Genomic DNA, 17,182 nt, shown 5'->3' with positions numbered 1-17,182 from the left:
TTCTGTAATTTTTTAATACTTTGGACCAAACAGACATCACATTTCATTGGCTACAGGTTTTCATCAAAATATTGGCAAAAATCTGAAAAAATTGACTGGGGTACATTAAATGTAGGCAACAAAAGTTGACTTTGGCGCTCAAAGGGTTAAAGCAAGTGCATTCATTCGACCGTGCATCTACACTCTGACATTTCTTTGAGTTGCATTCAATGACAACACAGAATTGTTGACACCAATCATGGCGGTATTGTGCTCAAGAGCATGTTTATGATTCCAAAGTCAAACATTTTAATGGTAATCAATAAAAGCAACATTTATTTCTAATTCATTAAATTGCAATTTTTGTAGAATAGATTGAATGAAATGGTGATAAAAGATTAATATTATTTTTCAATCCGTAGTAAGTGATATTCTAAAAGTCGTTATTAACATTTACTTAAAATATTACATGAATACAACTAGTAGTCATGTCGTTTTTGTTTGTTTGTTTGTTCTTTCAATTTTATTCTTACTGCATGCACAGGCGACGCCAACTAACGGAATGAGTAAAAAACACAAAATAGTAAAAAAAACAATCAGAAGACACAATACTCTGCACGTTCTAATAAAATAATAGAATGACAAAAAATCAAATCAGTGGAACGTGAAAAATATTTAACGAACGTTACCCTACGGCACAAAGCCAGGGGAGATTCTTCAACTGCGATTAAACAAACAGACTGTTAAATGTGAGAGAAGTCAATATCATTAGAATAAATACAATTTAAAAGCGACATCGATCTTAATAAATACGAGTATTTGATAAGCTTAATATGACGTTATCCGGTGCTTATCTCCAAGGAACGTTTGACTCAACTCAGGCTACCTATTAATTGGTGGTATTAATCGTCTTTGACTCGTTACGATGAAATAGGAGTATTCAGATTTGCTCATGGTGAAAACCTATCAAGCGAGACACGCGTGCATTCTACATGTCGCTATGGATACAACGCTTCGTAAATGTACATTATTCGATATAGCCTACCGAGATACAATCTACCGCATCTGACGCTACTGTTGGCGAAAGGAAGTCCGGAGTCAACTTTCTATAGATAAACATGCGCAAGTATTCCATTACAAAGCATCATCTAAAGAATCCATCAACAGCGGGTAAAATCGAATGGCGGTATTGCGACCAAAGATCGTCGGAGTCACTGATATAACTTCTTGATAAAACATAGTGCAAATTAATGTTTACAAAAATACCGCCGATGATGTAACTGTATAATGATTGTAAAATACTGAAACCATCAAAATAATAATGTAAGTTTGGAATAATAACGAGAAAATCAATGAATATCAATGCGATAATTCAAAACAACAAAAATGACTGACAACGCACAACAATCAACACACTATAAAGACCTGAAATGACATGCTCAGCTTTGAAAGACAAAAATATCAATTTGATGACCTTAAACAAGATACCCCCTCTGAGATAGAAAAGACATTTGTTTATTGTTCCAACATGCAGCAGCTCATCTGACTGAAGTACAGTCACGATGATCTATGATATTAAGTAACGTCGTCTTCATGCGTCATTGCACATAGTGTTCACACACTTGTAGAGATATGTCAGAACTAATTTCGAGCAATGGTGCATTTACGTTATAAGGTGCTACTGTAAATCGTTTGGTTACTTTGTCTCCTCCGGTGTGCGGTGAATTGGAAAAAAATAAAAAAAAAATTGTCCTGTGAAAAGAGGACTATCGGTGATAGTTCTACTAGGGAGTTCTACTCAAGCCGAAAACTCGCGTCTGTGCCAGCCGTCGTATATCGCGAATATACCACGGTTCTTTTCACGTCTCGACCAATAAGATAGCTGTATTTGCGCCACCAATATACTGGTATGATATAATATATCAACATATATCAGAATTCATAAATCTTGCAACAGAATCTATCAACTGAATCCTGCCGCGCTGGCCAACCATTTTAATACAGTACTCATAGCTAACATATTTTCTTCTGTATATACACATAATTATGTATACGAACATGTAACGTACACAGATATATATATAGATATAACGCCTTCAGAATATGTACCACACATATTATTTCCACATCAACAAGGAAAATAAGCTGCGAAGACAAAATCTTAATCTTTTTAACGTTCTTAAGTATGCACCACAAAAGTGAAAGACTTATGAACTCTCGCTAAACCTTTCCTAAAATAAACTTTCAACCGTTCTGTTTAAAAATCAAGAATAAAAATTCGGGGTCGCCTCACCATGCAAAATTTAGTAAAATGGAAACAAGTTATCTTAAATTTACCGATATCTGTAATTCAAAAAATTGTTGCCATTCCCGTGTCAAGTCTAAGGGAAAAAATACATTTAGATATTCACGAAACTAACATCACGTGACGGTGGAAACTGTATTCATTCCAAAAGTTCCACAGTGAGACCACACAAGTAGTAGATCAGAAAAGTACTTTAAAAATTTGATAGTCCGAATATTCTTCCGTGTGTTCTGTGATGAACGTCTATCCGTCCCCGCATTCTACGTTAAAAGCCACATCGTATTTTTAATACGTCAATACTAATATTGTACACGACTCCAGTTGTAACCGGTTTTCAATATACATTGTTTGCAAATTGCACTTACAGTGGTTTGCTTTGAAGCATTGGCATTAGACGAACAGACATATTGTCTAAATCGAGGTGTTGCCAAAACTGTCAGGTGCAGTCAACAGCTAAGCGGTAATATCAGTCGATCATAAAAATAATCAACTCTGCAAAAGTTGAAACATTCTCCAGAAGACGGGCAGACGTAATCTAAACAATACCACCACATATATCAAAGTACTGTCCAAGTCTTCACTTGCTTTCACGTTTAGTTGTTTTGACCACATCTGACCTGCTGTAAGACAATGTTTCAACTTTGGCAGAGTTGATTTCACTGTGATCGACTTGAATTACTGCTCAGCTGATAATTACACCTGGCAGTGTTGGCAACACCTAAATTTAGACAATATGTCTACTTCGCGTAATGCCAATGCTTCAAAGCAAACCACTGTATAGGTTTTATAGCCACTATTTTACAATAACAATATTATAGTGACATACGATTCTTAACACTTGGAGATGCAAGTACATGTTACATGATTTAGATATACATAGGTTGAAATAATTTATAGATATTCTGGGGATGTGTACGACCGACAGACAGACAGGCTGACTAATACAGTGGTTTGCGTTGAACCATTGGCAATAGGGGACCTAGACACTCTGTCTAAATTCAGGGGTTGCCAACACTGTCAGGTGTAACTGTTGTCTATTGGTAATACCAGTCGATCACAAAGAAATTAACTCTGTGAAAGTTGAAACATTCTATGGAAGGAGGTTAAACGATATTGACGGATATAACTACATTTTACATGAAGACGAAAATTACACCTGACAAAGTTTGCAGCTCCTCATAGAGAGTGTGTCTAGTTCCTGTATTACAATGGTTCAAAGCAAACCACTGTAATTGTCAATGAATAGACTGTATCTAGGTAAGTAGGTACAGGAGGGACGTTGGTAGGTAGGTAGGTAGGTAGGGAAGGAGGGAGGTAGAGAGGGAGGTAGATAGGTAGTTGTGTTGTAAATTTAATGTTTGAAGTGTTACTATCTGAAAAAATGCAAAGTCAAGGTAAATATTTCCTTTAGTTACGTCAGTTGTACGTTTTGCTTCACTCTATTTTGATCTTTCAATGTGCAGCGTTACTTTTGGGAAAGAAAGGAACTTGGTACCGATCTGTGATGAATAATAGTGTTGAAAACAGTTTCGTGATACCCATGCGTCAACGTCGTGTTTGAGACCCACGTCTGCATCGCTTCATCGCTTGATCAAAAGCACGAAACTGTGGAAACGGTACGAGATACTGTATTCTTGGAACAGTGTGCTGTTGGTTTTGCTGTCGAAGTTTGAGCTATAAGCCCCGTAGTTAGCCAATCGTCTTCATGTTGCGACATTCTCAGCAGCAAAGTTGAAATACTCTTCGATGCGTATATTCCCGGGGCGTCAAACCCCCTCAAAATATTGTGAAGTAATGTGTACAAATATTGTCCGACGTTGCAGCTGCCGATATACAATGTCAGTTGAACGCGGAATTACACTTCACTGGTAGCGTCACTGGATTTCATTCGATGTTGGTCTCTTGTTTCCGTCCGCAAACTCCATTGAAATACCGCTTAGCTGCTTGTGATTGGCCCACGTTTTTTCAGTGATTGCATTGCATGTGAATTTATAAGTGTTGTTCTATTGGTGGTACTTGATGACAGCTCACAAGTGTAGTTGCGTCCCATCCGTTTCAGACAAAATATCTTGATTCGTTTGATGTCCCGCTGTAAAAAATACGAATGAAAACGCCGTATTTTAGTAAAAGTCTGGCCAGGCTTATTACTGTCATCTAAACTCTCCTCTAACATGAATCTTTTAAGTATACGGTACAACTATTATAAAGTTGACCAACTCTCGTAAAAAACCTCGTTTAAATCTCACTCTTCACCAAAGGGCGAGAGCTGTAGAACGAGAAACCGAACAAGCAATATGAAAGTAGGTAAAAAGGAAGCCAATTTCACGCTTGATTTCGATTAGATTTAATGTATTTGTCTTAGGAGAAGAAGCGTTTCTGATTGTGCTATTCCACATCGAGACGATGTCAGGTTACGAGTCATATGATGAGTGAGAAAAGCAAGTATTTCTTTTCAAATTATAGCAAGACTGAAGAAAGCTGGACCCAAATAGAACAAGTTTATAATCAACATAATCTCTAGGGGCTAGATGCTACACAAAGCTAATAGAATAAGTACCACGTCGAGCTGCAGAAAACATTATATATCAGATAGACTGTCGACAGTCCCTTGCGCCTTTTTAGCTCACGTGTGTAAACACGCGGGCTAATGTCATAGCGATGTCTGTCTGTCTGTCCGTGTGTGTGTGTGTGTGTGTGTGTGTGTGTGAGTGTGTGTGTGTGTCTGTCTGTCTGTCTGTCTGTTTACACGATAACTCAAAAACGCCTGAACGGATTCAAGTCAGATTTGGTACACAGGTACCATATGCTACTTGCAAGAACTGATTAGATTTTGGTTTGTGTGGCTTGCATATTAATGAAGTTATGCAATATTTTTTTTTTCCGTACAATGGTTTCCCTATGGAGACGGTAATGACAGTGTAGACATATATTAAGAAATACTGCACCAAATTTCATGAAACTTTTCACAGATGACAGTCTCAGAACATTATGATGATACTGTGAGTGTCATGTCAATTATCTTCTCATTAACATATTTAATGAACTTTTGTATTAGTGAGATAACTCTGAAATTCCTGCAAGAAACTTGATGATACTTGCAACAAATATTGATCTGATATATATCTAATTATGCTTAGAAGCATTTGGCAGTGTCAAGTTAAAAAATAGCTCATTTGCATATTTTATGAAGTTTTGTAATTAGTCATATAACTCCGATATAACTTCACCAAATGTGATGAAATCTGCTGCAGATACTGATCTGACTGATATCTAACTGTAGTGTAAAGCATTTAGTAGTGTGAAATTAATTAAGGGTTCATTTGCATATTTAATTAACTTTTTAATTAGTGATATTACTCTAAAATTACAGCGTTAAATTTGATGAAACTTGCTACAGATGTTGATCTGATAAATATCCAATTGTACTGAGAAGCATTGAGCAGTGTCAAGTTAATAATTAGCTCATTTGCATATTTCATGAAGTTTTATAATTAGTCATATAACTCCGAAATAACAGCATCAAACGTCATGAAAACTGCTGCATATACTGATCTGACAGATATCTAACTGTGTTGTAAAGCATTGAGTAGTGTAAAGTTAATTAAGGGTTCATTTGCATATTTAATAAACTTTGTAATTAGGTACATAACTCTGAAATTACGGCACCAAATTTTGTGAAACGTGCTACAGAAATTGATTTGATAAATATTTAATTTTGCTATGAATCATTGAACAGTGTCAAGTTAATTTAGGGTTTATTTGCATATTTAATGAACTTTGTAATTAGTGACATTACTCTAAAATTACAGCACTAAATAAATAAAAACGAGCTACAAATGTTGATCTGATGGATATCTATAGTTGTCCCATGAAGCATTGAGCAGTGTCAAGTTAATTAACAGCTCATTTGCATATTAAATAAAGTTTTGTAATTAGTGATTAAACTCTGAGAGTACTGTGCGAAGTTGAAAAAAACCTGTTACATATAGTGAAAACATATATCTTATTGTTCTGTGAAGGGTACTACTATTAATGAATCTGTTGTAAAACACGTGAGCATATTCAGTTTCATATCTGGTTTTCTATTATTGGTATAGTCTCTCGCATATACGGGGATGGGGGTGAGGAATTCGCAAGCGTATATGACGCCAAAAGGACGAGTCGGGAATGCATCAGACATGATTGCGAGTCCCCAAGGGGCCGGTCTCCTCTTTGAAGGACTATTTCTAAATGATCTCGGTTCTGTTGCCTAGCTGTTCTCTGTTACCGATGCAAATCATTAAACATCCATCAACGAAGGCTTGCGCTAAGACATCGACCCTCGGATACGACTCAACCGTGCAGTGTTACCGCAGCGGCGAAGATGGGGCAAACGATTGTCAACAGTCTATATTTCAGGAATAAAATACATTTCCTCCTGAAGGGAGCATTAATAAAAGTGAGAAAGCTCACCGCGAATTTATTACTGAGGAACATGTAGACAAACGGGTTGACGACCGCACCGTAGGAGATCACCCATATATACACGCAAGCACGCAGTGTTCTGATCAGCAGAGGATGGGTCTTCAGAAAACGAATGTTGTATGAAATGATGACTATGTTGTATAGGTTTATAGGCAGCCAGCAAACCGCAAACAGGATAATTACAGAGATAAGGGTTCGGAAAGCCTGCAAGAGAGAAATATACCGCGTCATAGTACACAGTAACAGAGATTACCTTAAAATTGGTAACTTGAGCGCTATAAATTTGGTCAAAGAACTTTCTCAAGTGGGTTATAATGGGTACGTTGATGAAATCTGTATGTATTTATACAATATGATTACAATCAGATGTAGAGTACGGTGACATCTTTACTTACCCGGTATTTTCTTGCTGTGACCTAGTGAGAGGCGACAGCAAGAGAATACCGCGTAAGTATAGACGTCGCCGTACTCTACATCTCATTTCAATCAGATTGGTATTTAAACCCTCAAGACATATGGCATATTAAAAAATATGACTGTATTGTTCTCTACTCCTATACTTGTTCATTTCTGGAGCGTATGCTGATATTCTAAATCAAATGAGATTAAAGTTAAGGTAGAACGCGCCTTTTGGACATATTCGGACTCTCAAACTTTTACAATTGTTTTCATATCTACCACTTATGGGGGCTTATTTTAAAGCTCTTGGTGTAAGAAATCTTTTTACCGAAATAGTTTTGAAAAATCGAAAATTGTATGTTTCCCCATAAAGTTAACACCGAGATGGCGGCCATTTTGAATTTCAAATATCGGTAAATCTTGGGTATGTTTGTGTCCCTTGTACCAAACTTTTCACGGCGACCCGCAATTTTTATTCTTGATGGTACCTTAAGTAGTTCTAATACTATAAACGATGCAGTGTTTCATTGCGAATAGTCCAGATTATTTGAAGTCATGGAAAGGTATATTAAGTTCCAAGATATGCTATTCATTCTTCTAAAAATATATATGAAGTAGTGATGCTATACTTATACGAACGATGTTGAATATATTAATGCTGTATTTAATAGAATCCAGCTCCAAGGATAGATCTACATATCGCTACAGTATATATCATTGCCTGAATACATGGGTTTATGTGCCTGACAGCAGGTGACAATTTGCCCGACGCCAGGAGGACAATTGTCTCCTGCTGCGAGGGCACATTAAACCATGTATTCAGGCAATAATATTTTTATTACATGCCTCTTCACAGTAAATGCTATATGATATTTAGTTACATGCAGGGCATTTTCAGACAATTTTGCCACTATTGACCAGCATCAAACAGATTTTAACGAAAATCAAAAGAGCAGTGCGCGCATGGATATTTTACATGTAGCGTTAAGCGTCTACTTTGATGGCGAAAACGTGAAGGGCTCACTGGACCGGGTAACCATGGAAACCGGTCAGTACATCGTTCACCGGCCCGCTTACTCCCCGGATGTTCCTATTCGAATCAATGCACTGACTTGCACTCACATCGAGGCATGTAATAAACTAAACAACGTCACGGTCGACATCGAAATTAGGTGATGCAATGGGCAATCATTTTTTTCCTGGGCAACAGCCGCGACATGTGATTTTATACATATCCTGGTTTTCTCTGAATTCTACCCTCTGAAGGGACATAGGCTTTTACTGCATATGGAAACCACTCCATTGTGAAACACTTGGCAAGTCAATTCAAATTTTAACGGACATTTTGATTTCCTGCCATTTTCAAAAATAGTGGTACGACCTCTTCTTTGTCAAATGAAATGGTAAATACATCTAGTACCATAGAAGAATTATTGCTTATTGTGCACCAGGCAGGCCGTGTTAACATTTGTCAGTAATCAGTAATAGACGTTTCCAGGCTTTTGTTATTTATGTTGTGACAGAGTCAATATTTGTCCTTTTAGCATCAGTCAATTAATCTATCAAATGCCGAGATGGTGGTCTCTCAGTCTTAACTCACTTGCTTATACCGATAAAAACATTAAACATCTATCAACGACGGTTAAAAGTAAGTTCCAGACTCTATGTTGACTGATAACGTAAGTTCGTAAACACAGAGGTCAAAGTAAAGTTTACATTGCAATAGTTTAATTGACATTTTTCATTTTTCATTTTTCATTTAAATGTCTACCTTGATTGCTTATCCAGTAAAGTCCAAGGTGCATTTATAAATTACGGTTTTCTTGTTTTTTCAGTTGTTGCTGCCATATCTTAAAATGAACCTCGTTACTAAATTCTCTTGGTAGCTCAATTAGGTCTTTATAAACCAGCTAAAATTTCTTTCTTTTTTTTTTACATTTTTTTCTGTTTTCAATCGTGATTTTTATTGACTTATACGGGACAATAAGACGAGGTAGGGTGCAATAAAGTTAACAGCAGTACATACTTTTAACACGATTGGAACTAATTTGGGATAATTGGAAGGTGAAATAATGTCGATTTAATCTACAAATGTAATCTCATCTGCTTTTCTTTTTATATTACACACTTGTTTTTATGAGTAATTTGCAAAATTGCAACATTCAGCTAACACGTTTGAGAAATTTGAAAAATGTGAAAATCCAATTATCCCAAATTAGTTCCAATCATGTTAATTACAGTGTGTAAATGTATAATGGTCATCGAAAATTTAATTTCATTTACCTTTCGTTTTGCTTTCTTTTGAAGCTTATCCCTTCGTTCATTGGCACACCCCGGAAGTTGACCCTTTACCAATCTGATGCCCATTCTGACGTAACATACCGTCAGGATCACCATTGGAACGAAATATGTCAGGACAAACATACCCCAGACGTACACCACCATAAGGCGACGATTCGGCCATTTCTCGATGCAAAAATGGAGAATTTCTCCCTTATAAGGAACCTGCAGCATCTTCAAGTACTTAAGTTTAGGGCAGCTCAAGATAACGGCCAGGCACCAGATGAAGAAGATGACGACACATTTCTTCCGAGGAGTGATGGATGGAAAAAGAGGATACATAACAGCTCGGTATCGATCTATTCCAATTGCCACTAAACTGAAGACGCTGACAATCTTTGACACCTAAAAGAACAAAACATGGCATAGAATAAACCGTCAGAGTTATTAGAGATTGGCTGGTGTTCCCCCAGACAACGGTCCATGGATACAGGATAACAAGGAGCCCGATGTATAAGCAAGCAAACAAGTAATACAGGGTTTAAAATCCTAGGGCATTCATCCACACTAATTGCTCTCAATGTCACTTCTGATTTGCTTTACACCGACTTGTCAGTTGATATGGAACCCCTAGAGTTGGTAACCGATAGTGTAGTGACGACGAAACGACACGTATGTAACATATTTTAACACCAAGATTCACATATTTAAGTAGCGGGGTCCTCGAAAACGTGAGTTGTAAATTGTTCTTGATTTTCTCAAGAAACGTAAAAATACTGTTTTGCAAAAACCAAGAAAGAGAAATACAAGGACACGGCGCATTTGTTTAATATGAAACTACCTTTAATTTACCATTTCTAGAATGACTTCATCTGGCAAAAAAGTGTTGTTTTTTTTCCATGGCGTGAGTGTTACACGTAAATATAAACTGCCGGACGTCTTTAACGAAGACAAATGAAGGAAAGGAAGAATGCCTCGGTATGAATCAAGACCCTGAGATTAGTTTGGCCATCGCAAATAGCAGAGCTTCGGCCGGCGCTACCTACTGCATCAAAACGTAATAATCATCTGTATATGCACTGTTCAGCTAAAATACAGGCAATAATTTATGCTAATACAGTAACTATTATTGGATTTTCATGCAGTGACCTTTTTTGCCACAAATCTGGGTTGACAGCTCTGAATCTCATCGTATTAAGTTGCACAGAATGCAAAACTCCGACATACAAAGCCATACATTTATGGTTGAACACACCTCCTTTACATTCAGCATATGAAGAAACTATGCAATTTGTTAATCATCCATTGTCCTGATTTAAATTATGCCTACTATCTTATTGCGTGATGATAATATTGCTCAAATTGAGTCAGTGAGACGGATGACGATAACAACGAAAACATAACCGCTCCTCTGTTATAATCTGCTGTAAACCAAATCAAATATATATACAATGTCTATATCGATTAGACCATAAGAATTATAGGTTTCTTACTTATCCTTAGTCTCTTATCGCGGTTTTTTATTTTTTTATCCTTTTTCTCGGAGCTCATAAGATCCAACTCCAGACATGAAAAGAAAAAATAATAATCAAGAATGTTCACATGCATTTAGTTCTGGCACCTGGCATAATGATTGTGATAACTTATCTCTCAAGAACTGTACATTATTTGCATGTAATCCTACAGATGATGGATGTTACATTTCCCTCGATAGTACCACACTGTCGTTTCTACATACAATTTTTTCAAGTGGACATAAAAAAATACTGATGTGGCTAGTCTAGATCGACGCGTGCAAGGATGAGAAACAGAAGCTTACTGTTTTGGGCCAAACGTCTTTATTTAACACGATTGGAACTAATTTGGGATAATTGGATGGTGAAGTAATGTCTTTAAAATCTACAAATGTAAGCTCTTCTGCTGTTCTTTTTACGTTAAACACTTGTTTTTATGAGTAATTTGTAATATTGAGACATTCAGCTATACGGCACCTAACACTTTTGAAAAATTTGAAAATATAAAAATCCAGTAATCCAAATTAGTTCCAATCGTGTTATTTGTCAGGTAGGAGCAACCTAACTAATTCTCTTTACCCGAGATTTCCTGAAAGATTGATGCAAAAACCTTCAGGCCACCCCATGGGCAATGCGGCTGTCAATGTAATGAAGGAAAACCGCTTTAAATCACCGGACACTCATAGTCGAAAAGATAATATCTTGAAATAAGGCGTTATATTGTTAAACTGATCTATGCACATCACAAAATACGAGAACAGAATACCGGGCAACTAGACTATTGATTCAGGTTTACCAAGGTTTGAAATTTATTGCGAAGCTGCCTATACGGCATCTTATTATGTAAAAGTACTACAAGTTAGTTTTTCAAACAAAAATAAGCGGCTGAACATTGTAATAAATGTTCTCTTACTTTACAACTCAATTCAAGTAAACTTTTGATGGTATAATGACAAGTTTGTAACAAAATTCAATTCACATCGTAATAGATGTTTCATAACAACTTAGTTCAGTCAACTTTGATAATTAAATTATACAATACCAAAGAGCCCTTGTTTTTCAAGGAAGTCATTTTGTGCTGGTAAATTACCAAGAGTAGTTATAAGTTGAGGGTCGGTGATCGTTTTAAAACTCTATGTAGCACTGATTGAAGACCACGCTGTTCCGAAGATATCAAAGTTGACAAAGTTGACACTCAGGCATTTACAATGTAAATATATTTATACACTCTGGCATTTGCGAGTGTGTATGGAAGGATTTATTAATTTAATCGATGAAACATAAGTCCGGAGAACACTCCCAGAATGAAATTAACGAAATTTATGCCGTGTTCCCTGCCAAACACACTGAGTTAGGATAACTGTATCAAATTTCTTCGCGGCGTGTTCAAACTTTCATACACCCGGCGTAGTGAATATTTTGACCGACTTAATACTCAGAGGTGAGAGTCTAAAAGTCTGTCTGTTGGCAATCTTGGAGTGGGATGGGAAGGGGGGGTTTACGGTGGCCCAAAACTACCTGTTCTCCGCATTCAAAGTCTGCGTCGCATTCATTGTTTTTCTCTCACATATGTCTCCGCATTCAAAGTCTGCGTCGCATTCAATTGTTTTTCTCTCACATATGTCTCCGCATTCAAAGTCTGCGTCGCAATCAAATGTTTTTCTCTCACATAAGCTTATGTCTCCGCATTCAAAGTCTGCGTCGCAATCAAATGTTTTTCTCTCACATATGTCTCCGCATTCACAAGTCTGCGTCGCATTCAATTGTTTTTCTCTCACATATGTCTCCGCATTCAAAGTCTGCGTCGCAATCAAATGTTTTTCTCTCACATATGTCTCCGCATTCCAAGTCTGCGTCGCAATCAAATGTTTTTCTCTCACATATGTCTCCGCATTCCAAGTCTGCGTCGCATTCAATTGTTTTTCTCTCACATATGTCTCCGAGGTATGCCTCAGTGTACGTTATTCCGCGAAGCATAATTTCTATCGAACAGCGCTCTCAGACGGTCGCTATTGACAACGACGAACATTGTATCAAGTTATTTTCAATAGATTATCGATCGAAAATTTGTTTGGACGCCGCTTGTGCCGGCCGGGCGCTCGTGTGTTGAGGTCACGTCATAAACATTTCCACAATAACCCATATATTGACTTATACACTTAAATATCAACATTGAAGGTATCCGTTGGTTTCCTGTACTGAAATTAAATCGACGACAATTTTTTTAGTTTTGGTGATACTTTTACGTACGTTTCGGCACATTTTGGCGCACCTCGGCGTAGTTTGGCGCCATTGTGAACGGGGGGGGGGACTACACGCGAGTGAGCGAGACAACAATGTATCAATTTCGGACAAAGGATATCGATCGATAACGTTCACTGCACGATTACAGTGGAGACTCTACGCCCGTTCGCCTCTGTTCTGTGTTATTCTTGCAGTTTACTGGGATTTTCATAGTTAATATTCGCCAAAATTTGGTATAAATTACAACAACCTGACTGGTATTTGGTCTGTATAATTTAAGAGACGCTAACCGATTAAAATGGGTCAATATTAGACCCTGATTCTGCATATGCAAACGCTGTAAGATCGCCATTTTATTGAGGGCAGGAGCAAAAATTCAGCGATCGGAAAAATAAAATGCAACTAAAACAAGTTTCGTCGAGAAATTCAAAAAACTAAAACGACAGCAATTTTGTATATATATCAAGGAAACACCGTGCCACTTTTCACTATAATTGGTTCAGAATTGAGAAATTTGAACGAGCGATAGTTGTACGGTCTGTTCAGTACATTAAACGCAATTGTTTTCTATGGGAAATCGAGCAGAGTAGACACATCGTAAATGAAAAATACATCTGAAAAAAACCGTTGGTTTAACTTTTTCATTTCGCTGTTATTTTTTATAATATTTGGTATGACACATATCATGAAGGGTAACTAAAACTCTATGGTTTTATTTTTTTAGTTTCCCTCTTTTTTTATGAAATGACGAGTTGAAGATCGTTTTGCTGTTGACTGTGTTTTTACTTGATTTTGCATATGTCTCTTATCGCTTACGTATTTTTGGATTTGAAATTCTTCCCAAAATATTATAATTGTAAAGGCAGCATATACGGGAAATAGGACCTGTTGCTCTTTCATTAATATTTAGATGTGCAGCAAGGAAATACGGCGAAATTTTCAACATGACGCGGGAGGTGAAATGGACTCTCCGAACGCGCACTCCACGTATGTGTGGCAAAAATTCGGGACGCTATATACCGTACAAAATGGGGCGCCTTTGGGCCGTAGTGCACTTTCACCTCCCGCGTCATGTTGAAAATTTCGCCGTATTTCCTTGCTGCACATCTAAATATTAATGAAAGAGCAACAGGTCCTATTTCCCGTATATGCTGCCCTTACAATTATAATAATTTGGGAAGAATTTCACAGAAGGGAATTCCAAAAATACGTAAGCGATAAGAGACATATGCAAAATCAAGTAAAAACACAGTCAACAGCAAAACGATCTTCAACTCGTCATTTCATAAAAAAAGAGGGAAACTAAAAAAAATAAAACCATAGAGTTTTAGTTACCCTTCATGATATGTGTCATACCAAATATTATAAAAAATAACAGCGAAATGAAAAAGTTAAACCAACGGATTTTTTCAGATGTATTTTTCATTTTACGATGTGTCTACTCTGCTCGATTTCCCATAGAAAACAATTGCGTTTAATGTACTGAACAGACCGTACAACTATCGCTCGTTCAAATATCTCAGTTCTGAACCAATTATAGTGAAAAGTGGCACGGTGTTCCCTTGATATATATACAATATTGCTGTCGTTATAGTTTTTCTGAATTTCTCGACGAAACTTGTTTTAGTTGCATTTTATTTTTCCGATCGCTGAATTTTTGCTCTTGCCCTCAATAAAATGGCGGTCTTACAGCGTTTGCATATGCAGAATCAGGGTCTAATATTGACCCATTTTAATCGGTTAGCGTCTCTTAAATTATACAGACCAAATACCAGTCAGGTTGTTGTAATTATACCAAATTTGGCGAATATTAACTATGAAAATCCCAGTAAACTGCAAGAATAACACAGAACAGAGGCGAACGGGCGTAGAGTCTCCACTGTAATCGTGCAGTGAACGTTATCGATCGATATCCTTTTGTCCGAAATTGATACATTGTTGTCTCGCTCACTCGCGTGTAGTCCCCCGTTCACAATGGCGCCAAACTACGCCGAGGTGCGCCAAAATGTGCCGAAACGTACGTAAAAGTATCACCAAAACTAAAAAAGTTGTCGTCGATTTAATTTCAGTACAGGAAACCAACGGATACCTTCAATGTTGATATTTAAGTGTATAAGTCAATATATGGGTTATTGTGGAAATGTTTATGACGTGACCTCAACACACGGGCGCCCGGCACAAGCGGCGTCCAAACAAATTTTCGATCGATAATCTATTGAAAATAACTTGATACAATGTTCGTCGTTGTCAATAGCGACCGTCTGAGAGCGCTGTTCGATAGAAATTATGCTTCGCGGAATAACGTACACTGAGGCATACCTCGGAGACATATGTGAGAGAAAAACAATTGAATGCGACGCAGACTTGGAATGCGGAGACATATGTGAGAGAAAAACATTTGATTGCGACGCAGACTTGGAATGCGGAGACATATGTGAGAGAAAAACATTTGATTGCGACGCAGACTTTGAATGCGGAGACATAAGCTTATGTGAGAGAAAAACATTTGATTGCGACGCAGACTTTGAATGCGGAGACATGTGTGAGAGAAAAACATTTGATTGCGACGCAGACTTTGAATGCGGAGACATATGTGAGAGAAAAACATTTGATTGCGACGCAGACTTTGAATGTGGAGACATATGTGAGAGAAAAACAATTGATTGCGACGCAGACTTTGAATGCGGAGACATAAGCTTATGTGAGAGAAAAACATTTGATTGCGACGCAGACTTTGAATGCGGAGACATATGTGAGAGAAAAACAATTGATTGCGACGCAGACTTTGAATGCAGAGACATATGTGAGAGAAAAACATTTGATTGCGACGCAGACTTTGAATGCGGAGAACAGGTAGTTTTGGGCCACCGTAGGGGTTGTTTACTCTTGACACACCCATCAGCCCGACCCTGCTCCGGAAATTGACATCAAACCGCGAACTGCTAAATTGCCGAGGTTTATACATATCAAAATCAAAGGAAACTTCCCTGAGTCGTTTCTTACTTATAAGTCTTAAATTTCCCAAATTGAAATATTTGAAAGCAGAATTTGTCTTATTTTTTTACCATTATTTCTTTATGAAAGTCCCAGAAGAGTGAACAAAAACATACCAGAAAAATCAATATTTCCCTTTTATATTTCCCTGTCCAAACATCTTCTTCCATGAGTCTGTCTTTATTTCAATCTCTTTATCTCTGTCTCTTTGTCTATTTCTTAATCAGTCCCCTGTCTGTCTGTTACATGTTTCCCTCCCCCCCCTCTCTCTCTCTCTCTCTCTCTCTCTCTCTCTCTCTCTCTCTCTCTCTCTCTCAAAACCAGTCATACTTCCATTCCACTACAATTTTGTTGTGGCCAAATAGTACACGTTTGACTGAGGGAGGCACAATTAATAAAGTTTGGTTCATCTTAGACAATGCACGCGTTAGCATCACTTTGACAGGCATTGATGAAACATTTGTGGACGGCATGACACGAAGGGAACTCTTGATCTCTGTCTCCGATTACTTGTATCTTCGGAGACGAGAAGGGTTTCAGATGAGATTCCGCAATGCATATTTTTGACTCTGCAGGTGAAATGTTAGTTAAGCAGACAGGGCAACACAGCGCGTTGAACATTTGTTTGACAAGTTGACGTCAGTTTTCGACTTATCGAAAGAGTAATGATCTCATTTAGGTCAGAGGTTATCATAGGTTGGGTTCCTCCTCTGCCAACAAGCAGACGTTGATACATGTACATGTAACCATTGGTATATATTTGAACGTTTACTACCTCCTACAGCGATTTGCAAAGTATTCTGTCGCGCTAATCAGTTGCCAATGTTTTGTAACGGTATTGAAAAAAGGCATCGTATATCATCGTATATCTCCTTTTCCTTAACCTACCCCGGTCACCTTGTCTTTCATTTAAAGTCTCATCTCGCCATATTAGCTGTTGTTGTATTATTTTTAGGATGTGAAAAATTGGATTTAACTGGAAATCGAAGAGTTGTTACAGAAG

At 37.5% G+C, this 17,182-nt stretch overlaps 1 protein-coding gene across 1 annotated transcript in view; it reads right to left on the bottom strand.

Moving 5' to 3' along the window:
- Positions 1-240: 240 nt before the first annotated feature.
- The window catches only part of LOC139116483 (prolactin-releasing peptide receptor-like), a 35,703-nt gene continuing 18,761 nt past the window's right edge, over positions 241-17,182 (bottom strand). The window contains exons 2-4 of the mRNA XM_070679103.1: positions 9,431-9,832; positions 6,737-6,952; positions 241-4,373 (exon numbers count right to left, since the gene is read on the bottom strand). Coding sequence (XP_070535204.1) covers positions 4,221-4,373; positions 6,737-6,952; positions 9,431-9,832 — 771 coding nt within the window. The 3' untranslated portion in view covers positions 241-4,220. The remainder of the gene's footprint in view (positions 4,374-6,736; positions 6,953-9,430; positions 9,833-17,182) is intronic.

The sequence above is a fragment of the Ptychodera flava genome, chromosome 17, assembly GCF_041260155.1.
Source record: "Ptychodera flava strain L36383 chromosome 17, AS_Pfla_20210202, whole genome shotgun sequence".
Classification (NCBI taxonomy): domain Eukaryota; kingdom Metazoa; phylum Hemichordata; class Enteropneusta; family Ptychoderidae; genus Ptychodera; species Ptychodera flava.
This window is presented reverse-complemented; position numbering and strand designations above follow the sequence as displayed.